This window comes from Scyliorhinus torazame, chromosome 6 (genome assembly GCF_047496885.1).
Source record: "Scyliorhinus torazame isolate Kashiwa2021f chromosome 6, sScyTor2.1, whole genome shotgun sequence".
In the NCBI taxonomy this organism is placed as follows: Eukaryota; Metazoa; Chordata; class Chondrichthyes; order Carcharhiniformes; family Scyliorhinidae; genus Scyliorhinus; species Scyliorhinus torazame.
This window is the reverse complement of record NC_092712.1, coordinates 57,692,319-57,717,377: the sequence shown is the minus strand read 5'-3', so window position 1 is coordinate 57,717,377 and position 25,059 is coordinate 57,692,319. Positions and strand designations below refer to the sequence as shown.

Below are 25,059 nucleotides of genomic sequence, written 5' to 3'. Positions count from 1 at the left end.
GAAGGCCCACAGAACCTCATGGATGCCCAGTCTTGTTGCTAGATCTGTTTGAAGCCTATCACATTTAACGTAGTGGTGGTGTCAAACAATACGATGGAGGGTATTTTTAATATGAAGATGAGACTTTAGGTGCGCTCGTCCAGCCACGCGCGCCGGAAAAGCAGCTTGCCGTGGCAGAGCGTGGCCATTAAAAGCCAGAAGACTCCATTCCCGATATCTACCCAGCTTGGAATGCCTCGCAAGATTCAACACAATCTCGCAAGACTTTGCAAGGTAAATCTTGCCCACAATGGCAGTAAGCCTTACTCTAATGTGCAGATTCCTGAGGTACATGAGGCTTTGGGATTCAATCCCTTTGCCTCCGAGACCTCAGGTGAGTGCCGTTTGGTACTGGTCACCACAAACGGGGACCAGACGGAATGGCACTCTTGGGGGTCTCCAAGGGAATCGGAGACCCCCAAGGCGTCCCGACCTCTTGCTACACCGCCGAGCGGAGCTCCGCATTTTAAAAAACGGGGCTATGTGCGGCCTCAGCTGCACATTCTCCATTCAGGCCCCTTATTCAAAACGAGCCGAGTTGAATAGCCACCTGTTTCTCGGCACTGCGAGCGCTTGCTCGGGGATTTTGTTCCCTTTTGGGAAGATCAAGCCCTTTGTCTCCACCAGGACTTTACGGTGGTCACTCCTTCCAATACTGTCATGGACAGATGTGTTTGTGGCAGGCAGTTTGGTGAGGATGAGGTCAAGTATGTTCTTACCTCTTGCTGGTTCCTTTCCCACCGACTGCAGACCCAGCCTAGCAGCGAACTCCTTTAGGGCTCGACCAGCACGGTCAGTGGTGATGCTGGCGAGCCATATTGGAGATGATGTTTTAAGACCCCCCACCAGAATACATTCTGCACTCTTGCCATTCTCAGTGCCTCTGCAAGTGGTTTTCAATATGGAGGAATACTGGTCCATATGCTGGCCCCGGGGGGGGGGGGGGGGGGGGGCGTGATGATGTGGTAATTGGCAGGAGGTTTCCCTGCCCATGTTTAACCTTGTGCCTTCAGATAAGGTTGAAGCATTTGCAACGATTTTTAGCCAGAAGTGTCGAATGAATGATCCTCCTCGGCCTCCTCTTGAGGTCTCCAACATCACAGATTTGGGATTCATCCAATTCGATTCATTTGGATTTGTTTTATTGTCATGTGTACCGATGTACAGTAAATAATATTGTTCTGCGTACAGTCATCAACAAAGCTACCGAGCCTTAGCCTTCATTACAGCCTTGGTTCAAACATGGACAAAAGAGTTGAATTTCAGAGTTAAGAGTGACTACTCTTGGCATCAAAGCAGCATTTGACCAAGTATGGCATCAGGGTGCCCTAGAAAAACTGGAGTCCATGGGAATCAGGTGAAAACTCTCCACATACCTGGCACAAAGGAGGCTGGTTGTGGTGGTTGGAGGTCAATCATCTCAGTCCTGGGACATACCTGTAGGACTTCCTCAGGGTAGTGTCCTAGGCCCAACTACCTTCAGCTGCTTCGTCAATGACCTTCCTTCCATCATACGGTCAGAAGTGGGAATGTTCGCTGATGACTGCACAATGTTCAGCACCATTTGCTACTCCTCAGATACTGAAACAATCAATGTCTAAATGCAGCAAGACCTGGACTTGGGTTTACAAGTGTCAAGTAACATTTGTGCCACACAAGTGCAAGGCAATGACCATCTTCAACAAGAGAAAATCTAGCCATCGCCCCTTAACATACAAAGCATTACCATCACTGAATCCCCCACTATCAACACCCTGGGGGTTACCATTGACCAGAAGCTGAACTGGACTAGCCATATAAATACTATGGCTACAAGGGCAGGTCAGAGGCTAGGAACCCTGCAGCGAGTAACTCATTTCCTGACTCCCAAAAGCCCGTCCACCATCTACAAGACACAGGTCAGGACTTTGATGGAATACTATTCGCTTGCTTGGATGAGTGCAGCTCCAAAAACACGCAAGAAGCTCAACACCTTCAAGGACAAAGCAACCCATTTGATTGGCACTCCTTCCACAATCATTCACTCCCTCCACCACCGATGCACATTGGCAGCAGTGTGTACCATCAATAAAGTGCACTGCAAGAACTCACTTCGGCAGTACCTTCCAAACCCATGACACTAAATCTAAAAGGAAAAGAGCAGCAGAACATGGGAACACTACCATTTGGAGGTGTCCCTCCAAGCCACTCACCATCCTGACTTGGAAATATATTGCTGTTCCTTCACTGTCGCTGGGTCAAAACCCTGGAATTCCCTCCATAACAGCACTGTGGGTATACCTACACCACATGGACTGTTCACCACCACCTTCTCAAGGGCAATTAGGGATGGGCAACAAATGCTGGTCTAGCCAGCGATGCCCACATCCCATAATTGGATAAGAAAAAAGTTTTGTTTCCATCACTGAGACTGGCATCAATTCCAGACTTTTTTTTATCAATTTGAATTTATATTCCTCCAGCTCCCATAATGAGATTTGAATCAATAGTTCACACCTTGGGATTACTAGTCCACTGACATTACCATCACTCCACCATCCCCCCCCAGATAGCCAATTGATGAATAGGTAAACAGCTTAGAAGGAATTTCTTTACAATTAGAGTTGCATTAGGATACTTTGCTGAGCTCATACAGGAAGTGAATATGCAACAATGTTAAAAAGCGGAAGGTTCACAGATGTGCAGGTTAGGTGGATTGGCCATGATAAAATTGCCCCTTAGTGTCCAGCGATGTGCAAGTTAGGTGGGGTTATGGGGATAGGGCAAGGGAGTGGGCCTAAGTAGTGCTCTTTCAGAGGGTCGGTGCAGAATCGGTGGGCCGAATGGCCTTCTGCAGCACTGTAGGGATTCTAAGGTCTGGGTACCATACAGCAGTGACAGTCAGTAAAGGACCACTGCATGGTGATCGAGTCAGTTTTTAGTAGGCAGAAATGGTCAGGCCAAGATAGAAATGCCAATGATCAATTTTGTGCCCCTCCCTTTGAACGTTTCGAAACCCTCTGCTACTGATGTCAAAGCGAGTTTTTTTAAATTGCGAGATGACTGTGAACGGGAGCGTCCCGTTCAAAAATGAATGCTGCACTATCTTCCACACTGTACACACGACATCAGGCTAATTACTGCTGGCTGCCTTGCCGCCCTCCATTCATGTGCCTTCATGATGTCCCATTCCCCCTTCACAGCATGTTGTACATGTCATTTCCCAAATAGCAGTGCCTTCCCGTCCTTGCTGAACTCTCCAGTGAAACGTTACAAGGCTGTAAAAAAAAAGAGGCCTGGTGTAGTTGCTTAGCAATGGCTGCAAGATGGAGTTGAAGGTGATTGTGAAGATTAGTCCTGCAGATCAATTCCCTGCTGCTTATCTTTCATCCCAAAGCACACTTGTTATTATACCGAATGACCGTTACTGAGCAGTGGAGCTGAAGACCCTCAGATACAATAAATATCAGGGTGACAGTGGGTAGGGAATGGGAGTGATAAATGTTTATTCAAGATCAGGCATGAATTAAGCAGCCCAGACATTTTCTTTCAGATCACACATTTGGCAATTAGACTGACTGCGCTTCGCCCTTGATTGTGTCAAACAATGACCTTTGGAGCAGAATCGATCCACAGCACAGTTCCATTTGGCCCAGGTTGTGCATTTGCAATGAGTGGGACACCGCCACAGCTGCCATGCAATGTGAGTCACGTGACAGCCCTCGTATTGTGATTATGGACGTGAAAACACGATGACCGAAACTGACTCAGCTGAAATGACTGAACTGGACCAGCCCTATGAATACTGAAGCTACAATGTCATGAGAATGTCGCTTTAAGAAATGTTTGGCTGCTCATATTACTGCAGTGATGTCAGAGTGTGGGTGGAGCTGGGCTGTCCTATCAGCTTTTTACTTTCGTTTTTGAGCAGGCTCCAGGGTGTGTTTTAGTTTCATTTTCAGAGCTGGATAGCTGCCGTCACAGCCAGAAGGTGTATGAATCTCTGTAATCTAAAGACTGTAAATCGATCCTGGTGATTTAAAACTAAGAACAGTGTTACAGCTACACAATTACTATGATTTGATGAATGTGCTTTGACAAATAGGAAGAGCTAAAGGGGGAAACTGTCATAGTGGCTGGGTGCTTAAGGGCACCTTAATTTTTGTAATTTTTGGAGACATACTATCTCCCAGATCCATCGATATGTTTCTACTTGCACCATTTACTTTACTAATGGAGATGATAAACCTATCAATTCGGTTTCAAAATAAAGTAGTTATTCTTCGGTTGAGCCAACACTGCTGATTCACTTGAGAAAAACAATTATCTCCAGCTTCAGTGCTTTTGTTGTACAAAGGGCAGTGTAGTCCTTCCAAAAGGAAAATCATTACTTTTTAAAATCGTGACAGGGTTTGGCAATTTTGCACATGGCACTCTTAAACTGTAACCCAGAACACCAGCAGTGACACTGAATAATGACACTAGTTTCTTACTTAGTTGTGGACATGAGTAGACAGCCTGTGCGCTTGATTTGTAATCAACAGATAGTTGTGGCGAAAGACTACAGCATTCCAGGAAGGTTACATGAAGATAAATTTTCTGACTTGGTATATTCATTGTAAAAGCAGCGATCAATGCTTGCCAACGCTCACTGGGTGAATAATGATGCTGTTAATTGTCCATGAAATAGCTGTGTTGTCTGGACCATTTTTAGAGGGAGAATTTTTGATGAACTCCATGCCAAAAGCTGCAGACATCAGGTGCCAAGATAGCTTTTGCTGAGTGTGGCCAATGTCCTTTGCCAGGATAGCGGATCGTCTGAAACGTGTTTGACAACCCTATACACACACGACTGTGTGGCAAGATTCAACTCCAATTCAATCTATAAGTTTGCAGATGATACGGCTGTGATGGGTCGTATCTCAAACAACAATGAATCAGACTACAGAAGAGAGATAGATCACTTGGTTGCATGGTGTACCGAAAACAACCTCTCTCTAAATGCTGGAAAGACCAAGGAACTGATCATCGACTTCAGGAAGTGTAGCCCCCCCCCCCGGGCTTCGAAGTAGAGATGGTCGATAGCTTTAAGTTCCTGGGGGTCACCATCACCAACAGTCTGTCCTGGTCCACTCATGTTGATGCAACAGTCAAAGAAAGCCCAACAACATCTCTACTTCCTACAGAAGCTAAAGAAATTTGGCATGTCTGCATCGACGCTCACAAACTTCTACAGGTGTGCCATAGAGAGCATCCTATCCGGCTGCATTACAGCTTGGTATGGCAACTTCTCGGCCCAAGATCGCAAGAACCTGCAGAGTGTGGTGAACTCAGCCCAACGCATCACATAGGCTGGCCACCCTCCCATTGATTCTGTATACACCTCCCACTGCCTCAGAAAGGCAGACAGCATTGTCAGGGACCCCTCACACCCAGGCTTTGCCCTCCTCCAGACCCTTCCATCAGGCAGAAGATACAGAAGTCTGAAGACCCACATATACGGACATAAGAACAGCTTCTTCCCCACAGCTACTAGACTCCTCAACGACTCTCCCTTGGACTGATCTGTTCCCTGTAAGAACACTATTCATGACGCCCTATGCTATTCTTGTTTTTTTAAAAATTCTCCTCCTTTTTCACATTTTCTCCCAAATGTACACCCACCAACAATAAACAATAATCAGTAACAAATATGTCAATCCCCATATCATTAACAACAATCCCATCCTCCCACCAAACCCCAAACATTAGCCCGCATGTTCACACAAACAAATGACAAAAAGGAATTTGGGATCACCCATAGTCGCCATTAACACACACATTCCCCCCAACCCTCCCACCCACCCGCCCCAACTAATGTCCAATGTTATCCAGTTCTTTAAAGTGTGTAATGAATAATGCCCATGAATTGTAGAACCCCTCCATCCTTCTCCTCAGTTCAAACTTAACCTTCTCAAGGGTCAAGAATTCCAACAGGTCCCCAGGGCACAGGGTGGAGAGGTTGCTCAGGATCCGCCTTCGGGTGATCAACCAGGTGAAGGCTACAACATCTGCCTCCGCACCCGTTTCCAACCCTGGCTGGTCTGACACCCCGAATATGGCCTCCCAGGGGCCCGGGCACAGTTTCACGTGCACCACTTTAGGAATTACACTAAAAACCTCCTTCCAGTAATCCTCTAGCTTTGGACAAGACCAAAACATATGAACGTGATTAGTGGGGCCCCCCCGCAACGTTCAGACACATCTTCTACTCCTTCAAAGAATCGGCTCATCCTCGCTCTCGTGAGGTGTGTTCTGTCCCCCACCTTCAGCTGTATCAGCCCCAACCTCACGCACGAGGTGGAGGGCATTCACTCTCCGGAGCACCTCACACCAGAACCCCTCCTCCATATCCTCTCCCAACTCTTCCTCCCACTTTGCTTTGATCCCTTCCTGTGGTGCCATCTCCTCTTCCAAAATAGCTCCATAAATCGCTGACACCACCCCCTTTTCCAGTCTCCCTGTCGTCAGCACCTTCTCCAGTAATGTGGAGGCCTGCTCCACCGGGAAGCTCTGTATCTCCTTTCTGGCAAAATCTCAAACCTGCATGTGTCTAAACATTTCCCTCTGCTCCAGCCCATACTTTGCTTCCAGCTCCTTCAATCCTGCAAACCGACCCCTAAGAAAGAAATCTTTTAGTGTCTTAATCCCCTTCTCCTCTCATTTCCGAAAATTTCCATCCCACTTCCCTGGCTCAAATTTGTGGTTCCCCCGAACCGGCATTTCCCTTGACCCTGCCCCCAACCCAAAGTGTTGGCGAAACTGCCTCCAAATTCTCAATGAAGCTATTATTACCGAACTCCCTGAGTATTTCCCCGGGGCTATCGGGAGCAGCGCTTTTGCTAGTGCTTTCAATCCCGACCCCCTGCACAAACTCTCCTCCATTCTGACCCACTGGGAATCAACGCCTCTGACCCAGCTCTGCTATTTCTCCACATTCGCCGCCCAGTAGTAATACATCCGGTTCGGAAGACCCAAACCCCCTGCCTACCTTCCCCTCTGTAGCAGCACCTTTATATCGCTGGCCACCTTCCCTCCCCATATGAACAAAGTAATCCTTCCCTCAATCTCTCTTAAAAAAGCTTTTGGCAGGAAAATCGGCAGGCATTGAAAAATAAACAGAAATTGCGGCAACACGTTCATTTAACCACCTGTACCCGACCCGCCAGTGACAGAGGGAGACCATCCCACCTTGCCAGATCAGCTTTCACTCTCCCCACCAAACAAGACATTTTGTACCTGCGGAGCCCCCCCCCCCCCCCCACTCCCGGGCAACCTGCACCCCAGGTACCTAAAGTGAGTCCCTGCCCTACGGAATGGCAGCCCCCACCCCTGCCCCCACACCACAAAATACTCACTCGTGTCTAGATTTATTTGAGACCCCGAGAAAGACCCAAACACTTGAAGCAGCTCCAATATTCCCCCTATCGACATACTCGGTTCTGACACATATCACAGCAGGTCATCGGCATATAAGGACACCCTATGCTCTATCCCCCCCCCACACTATTCCTTTCCATACCCCCAAACTTCTTAATGCGATGGCCAACGGCTCAATCGCGAGTGCAAACAGCAGGGGGGACATAGGACATCCCTGTCTCGTCCCACGGTGGAGAGAAATGTATCTCGAGCTGATGTTGTTTGTGCGGATACTCGCCCTCGGCTCCTTATATAGTAGCTTTACCCAGTTCGCAAATCTTGGTCCAATCCCAAACCGCTCCAGAAATGCCATCAAGTACCCCCATATCTTCTGGTCAAATTCCTTCTCAGCGTCCAATGCCACAACCACGTCTGTTTCCTTCCCCTCCGCCAATGCCATAACAACGTTCAATACCCTTCTAACGTTTGAAAAGAACTGCTTCCTGTCATGATATTCAGGTACACATCCTAGCACATACATACATACATACTGATGGACAGATCAAAGGACCAATCAACAACACGACAGCCAATCACAGGCAAGAGCATACACAGTACAAAACAGGGAACACGACACTTCCTGGGCACTCGAGCAGGAGACGGCTCAGGGCACAGAGCTCATTGCAGGCCACTCAGACATCCACCATGTGCTGAGTGCCACTGCAAGATAGAATTAGGAATAGGTCCACAGAATCAAAGGTCATGATCAAACCTCAGTAAACAGTTTACCAATGTAAATAGATGTTTGGAATAAAACTGCGTTCTACCATTCACAACCGTGTTGGTTCATCTGTGTGGCAGAGCACCCAACACTTCACTTCCCTCTCACGAACCCCTTCTGATCTTCACCTATCACCTTCGAGAGGCACTCCTCCAGCCTACCCGCCAGTACCTTCGCCAATACTTTTTCGTCCACATTCAAAAGTGATAAGGGCCTATACGACCCACACTCCGTCGGATCCTTATCTTTTTTTAGCAACAGGGAAATCGATGCCTGCCCCAAGGTTTGTGGCAACACCCCCTTCCCTATCGCCTCTTCAAACATCCCAACCATCAGGGGTGCCTTATCCTTGAATTTATTATAATATTCCACCGGAAACCCATCCGGCCCTGCCATCTTCCCCGACTGCATCCTCCCAATCGCATCTTTTATCTCCTGCTACACTATCGCTCCTTCTAATGTAACCCTGTCCCCTTCCCCTAACCTCGGGTACTCCAACCCATCTAGAAATTCCTACATCTCCCGGTCTCCCCCAGGTGGCTCTGACCTGTACAACCTCTCATAAAATCCCTCAAAGACCTTGTTAATCAGATCCGGAGCCACCACCAACTTGCTACTCTTGTTTGACCTTGTTCCACTATTTGTTGATGCCGCACTGTCAATGTACTTTGTCGATTATTCTTTTGTCTACTATGTACGTACTGTGTACGTTCCCTTGGCTGTATTAAAATACTTTTCACTGTACCTTGGTACATGTGACAATAAATATCAATCAACCCACCTTCAGTAGTGGAAAGGTTCTGTAGTGAGTGTGGAGGCTGCAAGAGAGAGAGACAAGCACCCACACATTCTGGGACACATAGATCATTTCCTACATTTCAACAGTGATTAAACTTCAAAAGTAGTTCTTTTGGGCTGTCAACCACTCTAGGACGCCCTGAGATAATGGAAGGCGACTCAGAATTGCCACAAAGAATTTCTTTATCTGGTGTTCTGTATTGCAAGGCAGAGCTTTAAGTCAGTGTTAGAAATAGGAAACGTCACTTGTGGGATTGGTTCATCGGCCCCTTAAAGTAGGTACACAATAGGTCACTGTAGATATACAGGAAGAAAAGTACTGCAACAATGGATTACTTTAATCTTCGTATAGATTGGGCAATGATAGCCTGGATAATGAGTTCATGTAGTACGTTTGGGACAATTTCTTAGAGCAGTATATTCTAGAGCCAACCAGCGAGCAGGTTATTCTAGACCTGATAATGTGCAGTGAGACAGGATTAATCAATAACCTTTTTTAAAAATATGTTCACGGGATGTGGGCATTTAAGAGTCAACCTCATTGCGATGGATCTGGAGTCAGATTTGGGCCAGATCAGGTAAGGATGACAGATTCCCTTCTCTAAAGGACTTTAGTGAACCAGATGGGGTTTTATGACAATTGACAATGGGTTCATAAGTCATCAGTAGTCTTTTAATTCCAGAATTTTATTGAATTCAAATTTCGCCATCTGTAAAGGCGAGATTCGAACCCGGGTCCTCAGAACATGACTCTGGGTCTCTGGATTACTAGTCCAGTGACAATATCACTACGGCACTGCCTCCCATCATAGGACCTCATAGGAAAGGAGCCTCTATGTGATCACAACATGGTAGAATTCCATGAAGGTGAGAAGTGTGGGTCCAAAACTTGTGTTTTAATCATAAAAAGAGGTATTTATAAAGGTATTGCTCCAGGCAGGAGGGGGATTAATCATGACCCGTCCATAAACAGAAAAGTGTTTTAATTTTGATTTCCCCCCCTTTATAAATGGTGGTGTATTTACCCCCAATTTTGAATGTTCCAATTCTCTATGAATAACTTGCACAGCAAACTTGGGGAAAGATATAATAAAATGGGGTTACACATTGTTACGACACGCTGGGCTAGTGCGCGGTCAATTCCAGCCCCATGTGCCCCCAAGTCACAACACAAGTGAATTAGCCAATAACTCCTATAAACATTCCTGCAGTATTTGGCCCTTGGCTGCCCAATAACTACAGTCACCAGGTATGTAAGTTGAAACACGGTTACTGTTTATTTATAACAGGAATAAAGATAAAATATACAGTTATTACAACTGATTAAAAACAAGCAAACCTACTACCCCCTTTAACTATCCCACCCTCCACCCACACACACACAAGACAGATAAACAAGAAGGGGGCGGGAGTAGTAAAAGAGTAAAGTTGAAGGTCAAAATATAAGAGTCTTTGCTTCGGATGGTGGCTCTGCTTTCAGTAACTTTGCTTCAATCCCGCCTTCTGTTCAAGGTTTTTACTATGGATTAAAGTCTCTAGTTTACAGCCTGCAATGATCTTCCTTGCAGCTTAGAAATATTACTCACAGCTTCTCCTTGCTTCACATCAAACCTTGCTTCAAATTTTGCTTAAATTGAGAGAGATTGCAGAACACGGTGGTACAGAAGGATCTGGGTGCGTAGAGCAAGTGATTAGGAAGGCAAATTAAATGTTGGCATTTATTGCAAGGAGAATGGAATAGCAAAGTAGGAAAGTTTTATTTCAGCAGCACAGAGCATTTGTGAGATCGCATCTGGAGCACTGTGTACAGTTTTGGTTGCTTATCTGAAAAAGAATATAAATGTGTTCAAAGTAGTTCAGTGAAGGTGCACTTGACTCATTTCAGGGATGTAGGGTTTATCTTACAAAGAAAGGTTCAACAGATTGGGCCTAACCCCCTTAGAGTTTAGAAGAATGAGAGGTGATTTTATTGAAATTTATAAGATGTTGAGGGTGGACAGCGGGAGGATTTTCCCTGTTGTGTGGGAAACTGGAATTAGTGGATACAGTTTACAAATAAGAGGCTTTCATTCTAAGATGGAGATGAGAGAAATATTTAATCTGTGGAATTCACTCCCCCAGAAAGCAGTGAAGTTTGGGTCATTGAATTTAAGACTGAGTTGCATATATTTTTAAAGACAAGGGTGTCAAGGGTTATGGGTGGCAGACTAGAAAGTGGAGTTGGGACCACTATCAGATAAGCCATGATCGAATCGAATGGCGGAGCAGGCTTGAAGGGGTGAATGGCCTACTGCTGCCCCTACGCCCTGTGTTCCTATGCTTTGTGAGGACCATGAAGAATCCAGCATGAGTTGGTAGAGCCAAACAGAAAGTAACCCCTAGGTGGTAGGCCTTCGCCCCTACCTGGGGAGCTCATACTCCACGAGACCCACTGGGAGATCAATGAAGCTTTCCATATGATCCTCTTGGGGGTTATAACAGAACTTACACCGTGATCATGGGCAGGTTACTGGACTATGGCAGAATGACTTGTCTCCTTCCTACAAGAGCTTCAGAAAGATCTACTAGATATTTTCAAGATTGTGATGAGAATTGGCTGAATTGATAATTTCATTGAATGGTTCGACTCGGATTCAATTTAGTAATGAGACTGTTAGAGGAGGTCAGGTGTAACATTTTAACCCAGAGGGTACGTTACAAGGAAGAATTGTTGAGCTGAAAGTGGGTTTAAGTTGCAATTGGACTCTCTTCTAGAATGGAGAGGGGTTGGGAGACAAGGGGCTGTATTCTCTGTCGCAGGATGCTCTGTTTTGCCGGCAGCCCGGGGGTTTCCCGACGGCGTGTGGCAGCCCCACAATGGGAAACCCAATTGACTGGCCAGCGTAACACCCCCGCTGGCAGGGTGAAAGAGAAATGTGGCGTGATGGGGCGGAGAATCCAGCCCAAGGTGAGAAAACAGGTATCAAAGAATCTGCAGTACAGAAGGAGGCCATTTGGCCGATCGAGTCTGCACCGGCTCTTTGAAAGAGCACCCTAACCAAGCCCACACCCCCACCCTATCCCCATAACCCAGTAACCCCACCCAACACTAAGGGCAATTTTGGACACTAAGGGCAATTTAGCATAGCCAGTCCACCTAACCTGCACATCTTTGGACTGTGGGAGGAAACTAGAGCACCCGGTGGAAATCCACACAGACACGGGGAGAATGTGCCGACTCCACACAGTCACCCGAGGCTGGAATCGAACACAGGGTCCCTGCCATTGTGAGGCAGCAGTGCTAACCTCAGTGCCACCGTGCCGTCCACACAAGATAGGCCAGCAACGATCCAACCAGTATATTAAACACATGCCATCATCTTAATTGAGACTGAATCACACCGGAAAATCAGCGAACTCACCTGGGGAAAAAGGCAGAGTTCAAATGCTTGGGAGTGTATATTCCCCATTTTAAAAAATATTTTGGATTTTCTGTGTGGCAATTCAGCAGTATTCCAATTCTTCCATTCTCCAGCATTATATTTATTACATTGCCTACAGTGTGCTGCTACTGACCTTAATTAATGGATCTCATTTGCTGAATGTATTTGTATGCAACTGATGCTTTGCAATCCAAACATGAATTTGCATTAATAACAAGGACATATTAATTAAGCGATGTGTCCTTTGTGCACAAAGTACTTCTGCTTTATTTGAAGTGACATTGTTAAGTATCTGATGCGTCGACTATTTTCGGGTTTTCAAAGGCGAGGTTCAAAACTCGGTATAAATCTACCTCGAATTCAACCAATTATAATTATCAGGGATTCATACAGTCAAATTACGATTTCTGATGATGGACACAAATAAAATGCATAACGCAAAAGCAAAATGCCGCAAATGGTGGAAATCTGAAAACAGCAGCAACAAGAACAGGGGCGGGATTCTCCGACACCCCCCTGCCGGGTCGGAGAATCGCCGGGAGCTGGCGTGAATTCCGCCCTGGCGGTTGCCGAATTCTCCGGCACCGGATATTCGGCGGGGGCGGGAATCGCACCGTGTCGTTCGGCGGGCCCCTCCCCGGCAATTCTCCGGCCCGCGATGGGCCGAAGTCCCACTGCTGGAATGCCTGTCCCGCCGGCGAGAATCAAACCACCTCTCTTAACGGCGGGACAAGGCGACGCGGGCGGGCTCCGGGGTCCTGGGGCGGGGGGGGGGGGCGCGGGGCGATCTGGCCCCGGGGGGTGCCCCCACAGTGGACTGGCCCACGATCGGGGCCCACCGATCCGCGGGCGGGCCTGTGCCGTGGGGGCACTCTTTTCCCTCCGCCTCGGCCACAGCCTCCGCGATGGCCGATGCGTAAGAGACCCCCCCCCGCGCATGCGCGGGGATGACGTCAGCGGCTGCTGACGCTCCTGCGCATGCGCGGACTTCTGCCGCCCAGCGAAGTCTTTTCGGCCCCGGCTGGCGTGGCGCCGAAGGCCTTCCATGCCAGCCAGTGGAGCGGAAACCACTCCAGCGCGGGCCTAGCCCTTCACGGTGAGTGCTTGGCCCCTAAAGGTGCGGAGTGGGGCGGCCTGACGCCGGGGTGGATCACGCCACTCCATCCCGCTGGGACACTCCGCCCGCCGGGTAGGGGAGAATCTCTCCCCAGTAATGTAACAGAAGCAGGAGCATTATAAGTCAAAATTAGACACGGCACCACATGGCCAAAATGATAGATTTTAAGGAGCATCTTAAAGGTATAAAGAAAGGCGGAGACAGTTTATCGTTTCAGAGGAAAGGTCAAACTGACTTTCCTTCTCTCTCTAAACCAATGCCACCTGATCAGCTGAATATTTTCGATGCTTCTGTTTTCTCTATATTGAAATGTTGCTTTGTTGAAAGAAAGGGTGGAGCTAGCTAATGTTTCCCCACCTTCAGGATGCGCCCTCAGAGGGCGTTGGCCACCATGACGGAGCAGGCTCAAGGGGACTGAATGGCTTACTCCTGCTCCTTATTTGTATGTTTTGTTTGAATGGACTTCCAGTGGATTGGTCCATGATTATGCTTGGCCAAGTACGGCCTCCCTCAGCGTGGCTAACCAGGAAACCCTCCTGCTTTTACTGACCGCCATACGGCATATTGGAAGGATTTACAGGCTGATAATCAACCTGTTATGAACGCACCTCCGTGTACACCGAGTACTGCACTGGAACTTGAACCCGAATGAATACAACTGAGGGGGAGCTGGGTGGTTCAGTGCAGTGTGTTTGCACATTAACCATTCGGACCAGCTGCCATGTGCACTCAGTTCAATTATTAATGTCATAAAGAAGAAAAATACTTGACTTTATATAGTGCCTTCCATGACTGCCAAACATCTCAAAATGCTTTAAAACCAAAGAAGTCCTTTTGATGTTGGAGGAAACACCAGAGCCAATTTGGGTCATTGAAAAAGAGATTAGAATGGGGTATCTCAATGATCAGATCTTTGTCAGATTAGTTGTGCCAAAGTTTTAAGCATTGTTGTGGTGGATTCAACTGTCCAAGGCACCGTTTTGCACTTGTCAGTCCCATCTTGCATGCTTTCTATCCACTTTTCAATTTCCCCCTTCTCCACTGGATCCTCCTTGGCAAACGGTCTATGGAAAGTCTTCCCCCAGACAATCGAAGCAGAAATGAAGTGGCTCCTAATGGAAGTGACTCACTTGCTACTTCTGTTGCTGTTGCCACCCCATTCATTCATAACAAGGAGCCAAGCTTCCAACTTTGGCAAAAAAGCCCCAAAATTGGACCCCGAGCCAAGTCTTCTGCCGTGACTCAGTTGGTATCACTTGCGTTTTTGAATCCGAAAGCCATGGGTTCAAGCCCCACTTTGAAGCCTTGAGTATAATGTTGAAGCTTATAATAGTGCAATATTGAGGGGATGCTGCATTGTTGGAGGTACTGTATTTTGGATGAAACATCTCAGGCCATTGGTACCATTTTGAAGAGCAGGGGCATTCACCTAGATCCTCTGGCCAATTGTCCTCAGCTGTCCCTCAATTCAGGGATGACGTCTACTCAGGGTCGCATTTTTCTGCCATGGGTTTTCACGTGACTAAAAAGGCTGATTCTCAACCAAGAGATCTTTGTGGCACATGGGGCAGGATGTCCCATGGAGTGGGACCCAGAATCCAGGATTTACTTCCTTTCTGCCTCTGCATCGTTAAGAATTTGTGACTCAAAAACGCAATGCAGCTTGATGGACAAGTTGTCACTTTTGAAAAATAGTTAGGAAACTTCACCCAGTCATTAATGTCAGTGATGCCGTTCTTAAAATGGAGCTTCAGAGTGACTTTGGAGTGTTTTCTTTGTCCTCTCCTCGAAAGTAGGATATTTGAGAGTTGCGAAATCAGGACCTGGCAGGGAGACGCTTTCCGAAATTTCCAACAGTAATTACAGGACCAAGTTCAACTCTCATTGTTAAGGAATATCTGGGCCCTTTACAATCAAAGAAACAAGGGAGCAGCAGTTGGTCTGTCTCTCCAGCCTGGATGTATAACAAAGAGAGAGCCATCAAAACTCGTAATGCCTGCAGAGACACTAAAAGTCACCATAGATCTCCTAAGGTGAACAATGGAGTTTGACCAGAGATGTATAAACTGATTATTAACCCGGATCTGACTCATCAGTGGAAAAAGTCACATGTCCGGAGCTCCTTTGGCTTTTGGAAAGTTTTAATGTCACATTTCTTGACTCCAGGGCAGCCTGCTGTTAACACCCAGCCAGTCAACACCAAATCACGACTCTAGGCTGACAGCAAAACCTGCCTCAAGTCTGAGCATCGTTAATGCCTGGTTCTCCAGAAGATTCCTGTCATTGCCTGTAGAGCAGACCGTGTTTCTGGATACCAATCTCATCTTGTGTCATTTGCAACTTTGAAGGAATTTGACAACTCCTGATTTCAGCCAGCTGAACCCATCTGAACTTTTACTTCTATTTGAAGGAGTCTTCACTGGATTGTAACATTTTGGACTCTGACATTTATGTAAGTTAATATCTGTTTCTTTGGGGTGTGCTTTGTTTTAATACATTCCTAGTTGTAAAACTCTTTTTTTTTCCTAACTCCTTTTTGTGTACTTTTCTGTCAAAATGACCTATTTGCATTGTTTTAATGGGCTGGACCCAGGATTCTCCATATCTCCAAGATTCTCCACCCCAGGGCTGGGATTCATGTGGGCATGGATTGGTACAAGTATCTGCGAGTGGGGCCCTGGCTCAGTAGACCTCGCAGTGGGCCACGTGGGTAAGTATTTAGGATATGTGCCACCAAAATCTATCGGAGGGCCCCCTCCACCCCGCAGTGCAACTCCTGCTCAACCTACCCCCACCAGAGCCCTCACAAGAGCTCCCTACCAGGGCCCCCCATCAGAAACCCCCATCAGAGACCCCCATATCAGAGACCGTCCATAGCAGAGAACTCCCCAATAAGAGGATCCCCCATAAGAGAGCCCCCCCCAATAACAGAGGTCCCCATTATAAAAGAACCCCCCCCCCCCCCCATCAGCCACCCCTGCCTGGACGCTAAAGAGCAGACCAGGCAAAAAAGTGAAAAACAATCACCGCTTTTCACTCACCTGTCCCTTACAGCTGCAGCCTCAGGCAGATGTCTAGAAAGCAGCAGCTGTAACTTCATAGAAAACAAAAACTATATCACAAGGATTTTAACCCCCTCAGGTCCTTTCATTTGCAAGGCTTCTTTTCACTTCAAAGAGAAAGAGCTTTTAATCAGCAGTAATTGACAGATTCCAGACAGCCCGATGTCTGGATTTTTAAATTTAATTTCCCTTCATGTTTGAATGGATCTTAAGTATCCTGCTGTGAAACTAACCACAATGTTTAGAAACATCTAGGGGTTAAGTGCTTTCACTTCCTATTTTTCTCAGCAGAAAGCACTTAACTTATTTTGATGTGGCCATGCTGTCAATCATAGACAGATGCTTACAAACATTGTGATTAGTTTCACAGCAGGCACAGCTGAGTGAAAAAGCAGTGATTCTGTCTCGAATGTTGTTTAGCTTCCAGTCAGGGGTGACTGATGGGGGGGGGGGGGCAGGCTCTGTTATGGGGTGGATCTCTGTAATAGGGGGTTCTCTATAACGGGGCTTCTCTGGAATGGGGAGGGGTTCTCTTTTATGGGGGGGTTCTCCATTATGGGAGGTCTCTGCTATGTTGGGGGTCTCTGATACGGGGGCTCTGATATGTAATGGAGGGTTCTTTGTTATGGGAGCTCTCTGTTATGGGGACCCTCGCGTACATGACAGGGTGGTACCCTTGCTCTCCCTCTGTCACCCTTGGGCACCCTGGCACTGCCAGTCTGGCACAGTGGTGCCTTTGTGCCCAGGTGCCAGGTTGGTAATGCCAGAGATCGGACCCGAGGGGAGAAGGAGGCAGTTCCCAGGGAACTCGCCAAGGTTGGGTGGGGTGAAGGGTGGTCTTAAACAGTGGGGTGGGATGGGGGTGGCTGAAATGGGTGGGGGAAGATTGGGACTGCCTTCCAAAATGGCGCCCTGACCTGCAAGGAGACTTTCAGCTTGCCAGCAGTAAATCCATCCAAGCGCGGCTTCGGTGGAGAGAATCTCCAAAGTGCCGTTAAATAGTGAGAGGTTTCTCGGGGCTGCAGCCACCGAGAAGAACTCTGCTAAACGTGCCTGAATCTGGACATAGAAATGTTTTGGGTGAATCGCCCCGTTGAACTCATTGACATGGATTCTCCATTCAATGGCGCTCCGATCGGGAATTCCAATTGGGTGGAGGATGGAGCGTTGAAGGAAATATGGATTGGCGCCCCCGATTGCGATGCTCTGATTCCTCCGCCAAGGACCTCGGCATGCTACCCACCCCGTGCGGGCGGGAGGGTGCAAATCAAGCATTGAAATACATTTTAACGTGATTAACAGGCTCAAAGCCTGAGTCTCCACCACCCCCCGCATTATGCATCGGCCCCCACATAGGGAAATTCACTGTGCAGGCCTTGGTGCAAGTTGGCCTGAACGTGGCCCTGCTGCGGTGGACCCCAAGGTGGATCAAGGGGGTCAGAGCATAACTCAGGTGCCCCCCCCCCCCACCCTGCAAAGTCCAGCGGAAGGTCACCACTTCCTCACCACAATGCAAATCCTGCCCCCTGCTAAAAAGTAAGGGTAACCTCTCCCCCCCCCCCCCCCCCCCCCCCCGCTACGGGAATAACGGGTCACTCCCCCGTAGAACGCCATACATCAGGGTGACCCACCGACACCCCAATCCCCCCCATCAGATTTGAACCCATGTCTCCAGCGAATTTGCGTGGAACATTGGGCTTTTAGTCCAGTAGCATCATCAGAATGCCACCATACGCAATGATAAAGAATTTTCCATCTGGGCAGGCAGTATTTAATATTGACGCCAGAGGACGGTTCATCTTTGCTGAGATCAATATGCACTGTCAGGTAAATTGTGAATAGCATTGGGGCTATCATAAAGCTTTTTTTGACGCTGATCCAGATTTTGAAGGTGTCTCTTTTGGATCTCCCACTCAAATTGCTGTTGTATTATCATGAAGCAGTTCCAGGATTATGATGAATTCTGTTGGACCTCCAAATCTTTGAAGCACAATCCACAGAGTTTCACGACTACTGGGTAAAATGCTTTGGTCAGGTCGATAAATGCAAGGAAGAGTCCCTGTTGTTGGTCTTGACATTTTTCTTGTATTTGTCTGATAGCAAGCATCATATATCGCTGTTCCTTAAAACAGTGTAAAGCCACACTGTGTCCTGGGACAATTTCATTAGCCATAGGAAGTAGGTGTCAGTGTTTTCCCTGCAGTGGACAACTGGGAAATACCTTGATAGTTTCTACAACATGATTCATCTGACTTCTTGAAGGTAGTTACAATTGTCAATGTTTAAGATGCACCTTGACAAATACAGTAATAGGATAGAAATAGAGGGATACAGACTCTAGAAGTGCAGAAGGTTTTAGTTTAGATAGGCATCATGATCAGCGCAGGCTTGGAGGGCCAAAGGACATGTTCCTGTGCTGTAATGTTCTTTGTTCTTGGTTGTCACATTCCTGAAGTTGGGTGAGGGATGGGGGGATGGGGGGGGGGGAGGGGTGTAGATTGTCATCCTCCCGAATTGGTAGAATGAGTATTGATGAGAGCAAAAGCCCATTAGCTTTGAAGACCTGAGCTGGAATACGATCACAGTTGTAAATTTTGTTTTTTCTCATCCATGGGTCGCTTGTTGTATCTCCTCCATCATTGATGGTCCTCTAGCCAACAGTTATACTTCACCAACATCACAAAAGCAGCTGATCTTGTCACTGTCACATTGCTGATGTAACTGGGACTGCTGCGTTTCCTGGATTACAATGGTGAAGACACTTCAAAAGTGCTTCTTGGGTTGAAAAGTGCTTTGGGATACTCTGAGATCATGAAGTGCCCTATGTGACTGCAAGTCTTTTTCTTTTGCTCAGCATTTGTTGACATTGTATTGATGTTTCAATCCGCTGCACACCTCCAATCGTAGTATTTAAGTTTTTCCACGTACTGCATTCATTATATTTCTCATGCACCATTTAAGCAGGTATTGACAGAAACAATGCATTAAGCCAATTTGACAAAAGGTCATCGACCTGATATGTTAACTTGGTCTCAAGCTGGCTGACCTGCTGAGGAAGCCAGCATTTTCTGCTTTTATTTCTGATTTCCAGCATCCACAGTACTTTGCGTTCATTGCTAAGAACTAAGGGGCTCAAGATTGTGGCTCTGTTGGGTAGAAAGAGGAACAATGAGGAGACCCAATTTTTAACCCAGAATTGTACTCAGCTCATAACTCATGAAAGAGGCAGTCATAAATAAATTGTGACAAAGTATATTGATCATCTCCGAGTGCTCCTCATTATATTTCCAATGACGAATTCAAGTTGAAATGATTAATGTTGCCTCCTTGGAGAAGGGAAGGTTAAGAGATTTAATAGGGGTTTACAGAATCATGAGACGTCGGGACAGAATGGGTAGGGAGAAACGGCTGCTGTCGGTTACGAACCAGAGGAAACAGATTTAAGTTGATTGACAAAAGGAGTTACGATGGCCTGAGGAAGACCTTTTTTTATACAGCATGTGGTTAAGATTTGGAATGCTCTGCCCGAGGGTGTGACGGAGGCTGAATCAATTGAGCCTTCCAGAGAGAATCGGACCCTGCTGTGAAAAAAAGGTTGCAGGGCTGAGAGGAGATGGGCCGGGCACGGTATTAGGAGAGTGGTATCTCCAGTGAGCCAGCATGGACACGGTGGGCCAAGTGGCTGCCTTCTGTGCTGTAACTATTGCATGGTTTTGGCTGTGTTTGATTTTGAGTACGAACATGGTGTGTGATACAGCCCTGTCACCATTAAACGTTTTCCTCACTGTACACTTAGTCCCAATTTATAGAGGCGATTGTATCCCATCATAGGAAAGATATGTCACTTTAAACCTAAAAGCTCTCCAGTTTGTATAGTGGAGCGATTGTATTGGCTTCCTTCCGCACCCCCGCCCGCTATCACTTTTATGTATATTTTGCGATGAGAGCTTTTCAGACCTTTGAGAAACTATTCACAAATCTTCCTGTTGTTTTTGCAGATGGAGTATTCGGGAGGTGCCAGCTGGTCACGGTGATAGGCGTATACAAATACGAAGTTTCACCAACCGATCTTCAGCACCTCCACGCTATCCTACAGGAACTGTCCCTCAGAGGTACTCACTAACACAACGCTTACCTTTTTGAAACGATCTTTTTCAATAAAGCATCTGTTACGTCTCAGGGACTGCACCTCGTTTTCACTAAGGGTGCATAAAGGTATTGAAATATTTGGAAATATTCAAGTATTTTCAACACTGCAACTGCATTTCAAAAGTGCTTCTTTGGCTGTGAAGCACTTTGGGTTGACCTGAGATCGTGAAAGGTGTTTTATAAATGGAGATTCTTTTTTATATAACATTAAAAGAAAATGAAATTTGAATTGGTTTCACAGTTTGTTTGGCTTTCTAACCAGTGTGTCCAATCAGGCCGTTCCGGTAAATAATAGTTCATGATCATGAGATTCAAATGCTCCTTGTCAGGCAAAATTGATATGTTAATGAGCTGAGTCGCTCGCAGCTTAACGCAAAACACAAATTCCGTCAAGCCAATCAACGATCTGTCAGCTTGGAAGAACCAATAAACCTAACTTGAAGAGGGTCAAACCATCCGTGCACGCAAGGAATGAGTGTCCAAATAGACTTGTACAAAATCAGCACAGGCATTCTGGTAAAAATTGAGATCACAAGCTCTTTTGCTTTTTAGAAAGCATCTGAATGCGCTGACAAGTGTGTTGCCTGCGCTTTAGTTGAGGTGTCAGGAATGCTGACTATTCTCTCCAAAGCAGTACTGGCTCCTCACGATCAGCTGTTAAATAATACTTTGCGGCAGCCACAAGTAATTCTCTGGGGTGGAGTTACATCCAAAATGTTGCACCCAAAATGTGCTTGGTTCAGTAACCGTTCGAGCTTTTATTAAAATTCATTTGCATAGCAACAAATGTAAAATTCTCAACAAACCAACACAGTTGGGCATTGTAAGAGAAAAGCCATTTTGTTTTCTTCCATTAAAAGCTATTCTTGATGTATCTGGGTGTGCTAATCTGGTGCAGTTTTGCTCATTCAGCTGGAAATGAGTTTCCCACTAAAAATGAGCATGTTTAATAAGGCTGTTAAGTCTTTCCTCCAACCTTGAGTAATCTGATTTAAAATCAATGCAAATAATTTCAACAAACAATATTGAAGCATTTTAATAATTTAATTGGCATACACTCGGCTGTTACGAATTAAATATATTAGGATTTAATTGATGTAGTAAACCTTTTAATACGTATCTACCAGTGGTACTAAATGTACCTATGGGCTTAAGAAAATAAGAACAATTGGACGAGCCTTCAAAACCTGCACAATAATGAATTTGGGCAAGTTCGACCTGCTGCGTAGTCAGTTTTGTGAGCAGAGCCTGATTTGGGAAAAGTGAACCTTGAATCAGTGGGAAAGATTGCAAAAGACATGAGTGGAAGTAACTCACATATGTTCAAAGATTCTCCTGCGGGATTCTCCGTTGGCGGGATCCTCCGCCCCTCCGGCAGCGCACCCACGCCCGGGCTTTTCCCCGGCAGTGTTGGGTGGCCCGCAATGGGAAACCCTATTGGCTGGCTGTGGGAACGGAGAATCCCCCTGATGCATCCCATGTCGGAAAACGGGACTGGCGAGATGGAGAATCCCGCCCCTTATCTTCTGCACTGGTTTGCCGATGGCGGCCGGATTGTCCTGATATTACTGGTAGTAACATGTGGATACTCAATCCCTGTATGTTGTTCTGGTCACTGAATTGCATGTTCATTATTGTCTTGAGAGAATGTGGACATGTGCAACCAAGATGGTTGTGGGGTGCAGTTACCTGCAAAAATTAATCTAATTAGGCTTCTTCAGTTTTGAGTATAAATTGTTATGGGCCAGGGTTTAGAAAACTCCAACGTATATCATGGAGTTCACCTGACCCACAACTTTTAATAGATTTTGGTTATGGGGAGCATAAGGGCCCACTTTACAGGTACTGCAACAGAGAGCTAAAGTATTTTAAAAACAAAACAATGTTTATTCTATGAATTCAGTTAACACTTTACAAACACACAGTAAACTTCTTAAAAACTACAAACACTGATACTTTCCCAAATACAATATTCTATATGTAACCCTTAGTAACTTTCCTAACAATATCCATCAGCCAAAACACTTTTTAACAAAGACAGCAGGTTTGAATTTTCTACAGAAACGGTTATTACTTTGAAATCATCAAATGAGCTGAAGACATTCTTTAGCTTGTAGAGAGATACCAATATACATCTGCTTGGATGACATGCAGCTCTCCAACTGAAAGTGACACTGAACACAAAACCAGCTTTCAGCACAAAACAAAAGTAAAAAGCAGAGCAGAGCCCAGCTGCACCCACACACTGACATCACTGCAGCTATCTGATAAACACCCATTTCTTAAAGGTACATCCACCTGACAAAATGTGACCCAGTTGAAGATTTGAGATCATGAAAGGGGACTATTAAAGATGAGCCACAATGGTGGAGAGCTGAAGTACTAGAGAATGCAAGTAAAAATGAGAAATGAAGAATGAAATGAAAATTGCTTATTGTCACAAGTCGGCTTCAAATGAAGTTACTGTGAAAAGCCCCTAGTCGCCACATTCCGGCGCCTGTTCGGGGAGGCTGGTATGGGAATTGAACCCGTGCAGCTGGTCTGCTTTAAAAGCCAGCTATTTAGCCCTGTGCTAAACCAGCCCCTAAGAAGGTTGAGAAGAAGGATTTTCATTTATGTAGCCACCAATTGCACCTTTCAGAAACATTCCAAGTCATATAGTCAATCATTTTGAAGTGCAGCAGGGGTCAAAATAATTTTTTCGAGTTCTCTTGAGATTTTTTCAAAGGCTACTTTATGATTTTCTGTGGCTATATCTAAGTTTTTAGTGGCTCCTTTTTCATTCTCACTAACTCCTTTATTTGGTGATGCAATCACCTAGGAAAATTACCGTCTGTATTTGTGGTGATATACTGCATACTTGGGCTCATACAGAAGCAAGATAAGAAGAATTCATCAATATCCTGATCAATAATCATCACTCATCCATTCAACTTAAAGTCACAACACACAAAGAGATCATTAATTTCATTTAAACCGCAGTATTTTAATTGGCACAAGAGAACAACAATTGCCATCTGAAACTCATCTCTTGATGCAAATGCAATGTGGCCAAGTTCTCCCCCATAATGTGCTGGGTTAGGGAAAGAGTCCATTTCTAAGTACTGATGCCCCTCACCTTGGCAAAGGCAAACATCTTTTTCTAAAATAACTGTTAATCAACATGATTGAGGTCTGCCCAGCTTTTGTCTATCCGGGGAAACGTATATGGGGCAAGGAATGAAAATCAAGCAAATCAGCACTGAAAATGCCCATCGGCCCATCACATTTGCGTCAGTCAAAATTAACCATCTAAGTATTCGAATCCCATTTTCCAGCATTTGCCTTGTGCGCCTTGGCATAGCAAGTGCACATCTAAATACCTCTTAAATGTTATGCCTCCACCACCCTTTCAGGCAGTGAATTCCAGATTCCCACCACCCTCTGGGGGAATAGGTTTTTCCTCCCATACCCTCTAAACCTCCTGCCCCTTACCTTAAATCTATGTCCCCTGGTCATTAATCCCTCCACCAAAGGGAAACATTTCTTCCTGCCTACTGTATGAATGCTCCTCATAATTTTATACATCTTAATCATTCCACCCCTCTGTCTCCTCTGCCCCAAGGAAAACAATCCAAGTCTATCCAATCTCTTTTCATAGCTGAAACTCTCCAGCCCAGGCTACATTCTGGTAAATTTCATCTGCACCTTTTCCAGTTCTATCACATCCCTCTTATAATAGGGATTCCAGAACTGCACTGTTCTGGAATACTCTAGCTGTGGCCTAACCAATGTTTGATACAGTTACAGCTTAACCTCCTTGCTCTTAAACTCTGTGCCTCGACTAATAAAGGCAATTATACTGTATCTACCTGCCCTGCTACCTTAAGGGACCGGTCCCTCTGATACTCGGTGCTTCCCAGGGTTCTGCTGTTTATCATGTATTGCCTTGCCTTGTTTGACCTGCCAAAGTGCATCACCTCACACTTATGTATAAGGCAGTGATTCTGTTCCCTCTTTACATCAGCCTACGGCCACCACAGTAAAGAGCTTGAAACCTTCCATCTTCACACTGCACAAATATAATTTAGGAAGAGCAGAGTTTAAACACTTGAGGTCCATCAGCAAGCTGACTTTTTAAATTAGGGATGTAGGTGTCACTGATTAGGCCAGCAATTTTATTGCCCAAAGCTAATTGCCCTTGAGAAGGTAATGGTGAACGGACTTCTTGAAACGCTGCAGTCCTTGTGGTGTAAGTACACCCACGGTGCTGTTAGGAAGATAGATTCAGGATTTTGCCCAGTGACAGTGAAAGAATAATAATATGTTTCCAAG

At 46.0% G+C, this 25,059-nt stretch overlaps 1 protein-coding gene across 2 annotated transcripts in view; it reads left to right on the top strand.

Moving 5' to 3' along the window:
* The window catches only part of ptprn2 (protein tyrosine phosphatase receptor type N2), a 1,583,832-nt gene that overhangs the window by 431,102 nt on the left and 1,127,671 nt on the right, over window positions 1–25,059 (top strand). For both annotated transcript variants that reach the window (XM_072508225.1, XM_072508226.1), the window contains exon 3: window positions 20,595–20,708. In XM_072508225.1, coding sequence (XP_072364326.1) covers window positions 20,595–20,708 — 114 coding nt within the window. The remainder of the gene's footprint in view (window positions 1–20,594; window positions 20,709–25,059) is intronic.